The 7,199-nt window shown below is 36.3% G+C and overlaps 1 protein-coding gene across 1 annotated transcript; it reads left to right on the plus strand.

The window, feature by feature from the left end:
* The first annotated feature begins 276 nt into the window (after positions 1-276).
* LOC104229577 (chloroplast envelope quinone oxidoreductase homolog) lies at positions 277-6,859 on the plus strand. The gene is made up of 4 exons (XM_009782234.2): positions 277-471; positions 4,263-4,404; positions 5,468-5,559; positions 5,961-6,859. Exons 1-4 carry the CDS (start codon positions 406-408, stop codon positions 6,648-6,650), a joined length of 990 nt encoding a protein of 329 aa, XP_009780536.1. The 5' UTR covers positions 277-405; the 3' UTR covers positions 6,651-6,859.
* The last annotated feature ends 340 nt before the right edge of the window (positions 6,860-7,199 follow it).

Here is a 7,199-nt window from a genome sequence, read left to right on the forward strand (position 1 = left end):
GTACTCTGTTAGGGATAAATATTACCCCGGCAGAAGATTATCTATATCTGATACAGTAGCAGCTTACAAGCAACTTACAAAAAGCTACACAGTAGTATGCAGTAGCAGCTTCCTTTCTTCTATAAATAGAGGAGATTTTAGTTCATTATGTACATGAATTTAAAGTTGAATAATAAATGTCTCTCTACTTGTCTTTGATTTCTTTACTTTAAAGTGTTTATTTTATAACACACCTAAGTTTCATACTTCCGGGAGAAGTCCTGTATGAGCCACGTGTCCCCTAAAGATATACTAGTAGAAGCACCCAATGCTAGCGAGCGGCGATATATATCCATTAAATTAAATACTACACTGCCTCGCTGGTTTCGCTCCAGAGAAAGGTTTAGCCAAAGGCGTAAATTTGATATGGCTGGGAAGGTGATGCATGCTCTCCAATACAACTCTTATGGTGGCGGTGCCGCTGGCTTAAAAGTATTCTCACTTCCGCTCTTCGCTTTCCTTTTTTGCATTCATTTGACATATCAATAACTATTTTTGAGTGTTTAACATATTTTATTGATTCTTTGGGACGTTACTGAAGACAGTGTCTTCAACATGGTTAAAGTTGGTATTTTAATTGGCTCATTTCTCATTAGAAAATTGCAGATATAGTTGTTTGAAGAGGACTCTTGATGAAGACCGTCTAAACCTATATAATTGGCCCTTGGACTGTTGAACTTACGTCATTAGAAATTTAGAATTCTTCGACTGAATTCTTAAGACTCAAAATATAAAATTGCCAGGATACTTGAATTTATTTGAAGTTTAGAGAGAAAAAATTATTTTCAGACTAGTATTTGAAATGATAATTTAACTACTCTATAGGAAACTTTTCTTGTTGGGGATTGGGTATCACAAAAAGTCGCAGAATTAGGACGTAGGGATGTGAGAAGATGATATCTGCCATTAGTTAAGAATTGAGTATAAAACTTAAATCATTTTTTCCCGTTGACTATCTGGAAATTAAGTTTTTGCTTCGTTGCTTTAACAAAAAGGGATTTAAAATACTCTAGTAACAGAAGAGGCAGAAGGGCTTTATTTTGATGCCATTAGCTTTAGGGGGTTTCCTACTTCTTGTCCTATTTATTTTGATAAACCATCCTTACAAGTATTCTAATTTTCATGGTTGAGTTGATAATAAAACTTTAGGTGAGCAAATTTTAAGAGTTGAATAATCCAGTTTATTTTCTGCTTCAATTGTGTATGTAGTGGAACTTCATAATGCGAAGGTGCAAGAGTTAAGGGGGAAAGGGATAAGTCTTAAAAGCTCTTGAATTTCCAGATAATGCTTAAGCAGATAGAAAAGCAATGAGAAAGAAATAGGCTTATGGTAAACGGTGGTTTGGTTAAGATGGAAGAAATCTCTATCAATGGAAGTGTTGGTTAAGCTGGAAGAAATTCCTATAAACAAAAGTTGCTTGTATTTCTTAGATGATGTTATAGAGTTATTAATCTTAAAAGGGCTGATCCATTCCAAGCAACTTGAGATCCTATTATTCCCTTAAATTTGTTTGGTCTCATGTCTTTCTCCTAGTAAACCAGTTTAATCCAACAGTTCGATCATATGCTGAAATGGTAACATCAGACGTCGGCTGTTGCTAAGGCTGTAGTTCGAAAGCAGTAAAGTTGGGCTTGGAGTTTTCCTCGCGGCCTTGGCCTTTCCGGGATATTAAGATTTGATAGACCTCAAATACCTTTTACTATTCTCTTAAACACAACTATCTCTTAAGAGCCTCAAAATGCCTTTTGATATGTGTCCCCGCGTGTGTACTTGGTAATAGTTAGTTATGAGATTTTCCAATACTGAGTAGCGTTCATCTTGGGTGCTAGGTTTGACAAGAAAATTTACATTTGTGCTACTTGTAGTTGTAAGGAGAGACTCAGAAATGCCTTCTGATACGTAGCTCTGCATACTTACAAGTGCTTTTTGGCGAAGTTGATGTTTAAGCATGAGACTACTTAAAAAAATTTAGTCAAAAGTGCAATTTTTCAGATTATCAAACCACAGTAGCGACAAGAATATACTGAAATTTGGGTAGAGACTAATTATGGGGTCAATAATGCATGGAAATACAAATTAGGGGTGTGTTTGGTATGAGGCAAAACATTTTCCGGAAAATGTTTTGCTTCATATTTTCTTATGTTTGGTTGGCTTAAATGATTTGGAAAATATTTTCCTCATCAACTCATTTTCCTCCAATTGGAGAAAAATGTTTTCCCTATCAGGGGGAAGGGAAAACATTTTGCAGAACTCTTTTTCAACCTTCCCCACCCTATTCACTATCCCATCAACCCACCCCCACACCTCCACCTACCCACTCCACCCCCACCCCAATCCCACCCTAAATCAAGATATTATTAATAGTACTTTCTTTTCATTTTATAGATAAATTTTTTTTTCATTTCAAGAAATGAGTATTTTCTTTTTATGATATTAAAAAGTTTTTTTTTCCATTTTAACAAAATAAATACTTTCTTTTCATGATAAAGAAAAAGTATTTTCTTTCATTTCAACAAAATGAGTTTTCGAAATAGGAATCGGTATCTAATGAATTCAATGGTTCCAGTATAAATGAAAGAAAAAGAAAAAGGAATGACATCACAACGAGATCCTAATCTCAAATAGAAAGGGGGATATGGCGAAATCGGTAGACGCTATGGACTTAATTGGATTGAACCTTGGTATGGAAACTTACTAAGTGATCACTTTCAAATTCAGAGAAACCTTGGAATTAACAAAAACGGGCAATCCTGAGCCAAATCCTGTTTTCCGAAAACAAAGTATTTTGTTTTCATGATGTAGAAAAAGTATTTTCTTTTATTTCACCAAAATGATTACTTTATTTTCATGTTGTAGAAAGAGTACTTTATTTTTCAACCAAAAAAAGAGTATTTTCTTTATAGTTATGGAGCATAAATTTCAACGTTGTTTTGCGTAAAAAAGTAGAGCAACACATTAGTTCCTTTGGGTTTGTGTGAATATTATAAGAATAATTAAATTGTTGAAGAAAATAGAGTCCTGAAAACGTTGGGTATTTGGGGAAGGAGGGTGGGGTGGGGGGAGAAACATGGGGACTTGGGGGAAGGGGGTGAGGAGAGTTTTCTAAAAAAATATTTTCTACTCGCTAACCAAACACTAGAAAATATTTTCCATAAAAAGTTTTCCACTCACCAACCAAACAAGGGAAAATAAGTGATAAAACCATTCATTTTCCAGGAAAACATTTTCCTTCGTACCAAACACACCCTAGGTAATGCAACTTGCAAATTAACTGGGGCAATGCCAACTAAAAACAAGGTTAACTAACTCAGTCTATTTTTCCACTCTTGCAGAAGTCATTTCCTAACAAAAAATCTCAATCTAGACAACATGCAGCTTCAAAAATGGATTCCTTTTAAAATCTTCTCTCACTTTAGTCTTCCTCCTTTCTTTATCTATTCCTCCCAACCAGCATATCAACCCTGCAAAGGAAAAAAATTCCCTTTCCTTTGCTTAGCGTTTTATGTAATCCCAAGTAATCATAACTCTGAAATACAGTAGGTTCATAACTTTGTAATTGTAGTAGGTTTTGAGCTACAACCATTAAGTAGTAAAGATGCCCACTATTTGTGGCTGTCGGATGATAGGAAGATAGGGGAGTGTGGGGTACGGGGTTCAAGGCAAAGGAGTTTGGAAGATTGTTAAAATATGAATAAATTAAAGTTAATTTTGAAAAGTTTAAGATGGATTCTCGTTAACTAGCATATCTTCTAGCTTTAATTGTGTTATTATTTCTAGACAAGTGCTAGCTTGGAACAAACAACAATAACAGCATACCTAGTATAAATTGAGTGTTAGTTTGAGGAAAAGAAAATAAAGGGGAAAAAGTGCAACTCCACCAACCATCAAAGACCTTTTCTAGGTGATTACCCATATTTTAGTAATCAATATCAATGAATTGGTCATTTTAGTAGAAAATTTGAGTGTCGTATACATATAAAATTTTATTTGATGTTTATAAGTAAAGTTTTCCTTTGTCACCATTTGGATTTTGTGCCTTAACGGGGATACAGCTCTTGAGTAATGAATTGCAGCTATTTCCCATATTGTTTCGTCTTATTTCTTTTTTGGTAATTGGCTTTAAGCATTTTTGTGGACGAGGCTGCTCATTTACTCGGTACTAATAAGAGTTCTGCTAATATAAGAGCTTTTTCAATTGTATGCTCGTCTTTGCTTCTTGCAGCATGTTGAAGTCCCTGTGCCTACTCCGAAGAAGGATGAGATCTTGCTAAAACTGGAGGCTACAAGCTTAAATCCTGTTGACTGGAAAATTCAGAAGGGCGTGCTTCGTCCTCTTCTGCCTCCCAAGTTTCCTTTTATTCCTAGTAAGTTCAATCATCAATACATCCAGACATATTGTCAGAATTTCCTTACACACTGTTTGCAGTGTTTTTTGGTTTTGGTAGTTGTTGTCTTTTGTTTCATATTCTCAAATGTTTTTCGCATCAGCTTTAGTATGAGAGGCTCTGTCTAGGTTTTCTCAAATATATATATATTGACTATCAAAATTCATCTCCCTTGACAAGTTAATATAGTTTGTCTTATTGTTCACTTTTCTTGTAACCTGGGTGATTTGGCAGAGAAATTCGTATTGGTGGAGATAGGTGTTCCTATATTGAGCAACTTTTTCATTGCCCATTTTGTCTGGCCAAAAAAAAAAAAAAAGAAATGCCTAGGTACTTGGCTGTTAGGTTATACAAGGCCGACAGACATATCTAGAATCCCTAATTAATTTTTTTGTGCTGATAGAGTTCGTTTGGAAGCTTATTCATATTCAGGCTTTTTGCTGAATGATATATCTTAAAGCTAATTCATAGCATGTATGCATTTGCCTAGAGTAGAGTTCCCAAAACACATCAAAATCAAGATAGAAGTCTTTTCTTGGACTATTTACATATAAATCTACTTGCAATATGTATTATTCAATAACTTATCGTGAAGCTGTATGGACAAAGTGAAGGCCCTATCAAAATTTCTGGAACAATAGGGATAACTAGAATAGGAGACGGCATCAGTATAAAATATCTGAGAAATTGAGAATCGTGACATAAAAAGGTGAATAATTTGATTGAAAAAGGATTTAAGGTCATATTATTAGCAATGGAAGTTATTTTGCTTGTTTAGCATTTAATAAACGAGTGATCTGAACTTGTTGAATTCTGAAAGAGTAAAAGGAACGAAAGTGTGAAGCCCACAGGAAAATTAACTTTTCTCAACAACATCAACTGTTGTTAATAGTAATGTACTTGAATAGGAAGTTAACTGGGGAAGACATCAAGACAGCATGGCCGTTATCTTTATTTATAGGGAGTAATTGCATGATGCATTGCGCTATGCATTTTATTCTTGTGATTTTACTGTGCTCTTAACCAATTTCTGTTGTATCAGCTACTGACGTGGGAGGAGAGGTTGTAGAGGTAGGATCTAGTGTAAAAGATTTCAAGGTTGGCGACAAGGTTGTGGCTATGCTTAATACCCTGGTAAGTCCAATTCTTTTTCAAATGTTTTATTTATCTCTCTTGCATTTTGGAGCTTGGTTGAAACTTAAGAAGTGAAGGGCATGCGAGGGTTTACATTCGTTTTACATGAATATTGTTTCTGTTTCTTGTTGGGTGCCTTTACAGTTCAATGCTACTTACTTTTGTTTTTTATTTATATGGTAAATCCCCCTTTTCATACCCTCCTCCCCATGGGCCAACAACAGTTCTCCAAGTTACTCAAGCTCCTTATCTCTTGTTTGGAAGGACTCACGTGACGAGAGCAATCTGCCCTTGTCCTATCTTGTAGTATTTCTCCTTCTTTTGCTTAACCATTTCATGTTGAACCATAATATGGTTTTCTATCCTTTATGCTTGTTGGATCTTCATGAGCTTTGATGCAGAATGGAGGTGGATTGGCTGAATATGCGGTGGCTAAGGAGAGTTTGACTGTTCCGAGACCAGCCGAAGTATCAGCTGCCGAAGGTGCAGGTCTTCCTGTTGCTGGTGTTACAGCGCTTCAGGCCCTTGTAAATCCTGCTGAGGTCAAGCTCGATGGAACTGGACCCCGGAAGAACATTTTAGTTACAGCTGCCTCTGGTGGTGTCGGTCACTATGCTGTGCAATTGGCGAAACTTGCTAACACCCATGTTACTGCTACCTGTGGAGCCCGTAACTTTGATTTTGTGAAGAGCTTAGGAGCAGATGAGGTTCTTGATTACAAGACCCCAGAGGGAGCAGCTCTTAAGAGTCCATCAGGCCAAAAATATGATGCAGTAATTCACTGTACTACAGGCATTCCATGGTCTACCTTTGAGCCTAATTTAAGTGCGAAAGGGAAGGTCATCGACCTGACTCCTGGACCTAGTGCCATGTGGACCTATGCAGTAAAGAAACTAACCTTCTCAAAGAAGCAGTTGGTGCCATTGCTTTTAATTCCCAAGAAGGAGGACCTGGACTTTGTTGTTAGTCTTGTGAAGGAAGGGAAACTTAAAACAGTGATCGACTCCAAACATCCCCTAAGCAAGGGTGAAGATGCTTGGAGCAGGAGCATTGATGGACATGCAACAGGAAAGATTATTGTGGAGCCATAGAGTAGTCTTTCAAATGATGTTAATGTTATATAGGTGTGTGATAAAAGGTTTGGGAGGCATGTTTATTATGACAGGTAAATCTATCCAGCGATAACAATTTTCATTTGCCTTGCATGGATGCGCAGTGTGTCAACTGGTTTTCCACCTGTATGGTGTGTGATAAATCTTTATTTCTCTGGGAGTTGTTTCATGACATGTATTTTACTGAAGTTGTCTCCCTGCTCCCTCCCAATCGTACAGTTTCAATTAATTCCTGCATATACTGTGTTACGTTCTTTATCTGAATAATGGTGTATGGTAAGAAAGTATGCGAGTTCGTTCACATGGTGTTTTGTAATTGTATTTAATTCCACAGGTGGACGCATCAAGAATGTATCTAAAATGAAAGAAAGTGATCGAAATCCTTGGAGTATTAAAAAGAAAACTAGGACAAACTAAAACGAAAAGGAGCTGTCTAAAAATAAAATCGAAGATGCAGATTAAGAATTATGATTAAAAAGCAGTCGCCAAGAGGGAGCAAATGACTTTGAATTTTGCTTATGTTAGGGA

The sequence above is a fragment of the Nicotiana sylvestris genome, chromosome 9, assembly GCF_000393655.2.
Source record: "Nicotiana sylvestris chromosome 9, ASM39365v2, whole genome shotgun sequence".
NCBI classification, from domain to species: domain Eukaryota; kingdom Viridiplantae; phylum Streptophyta; class Magnoliopsida; order Solanales; family Solanaceae; genus Nicotiana; species Nicotiana sylvestris.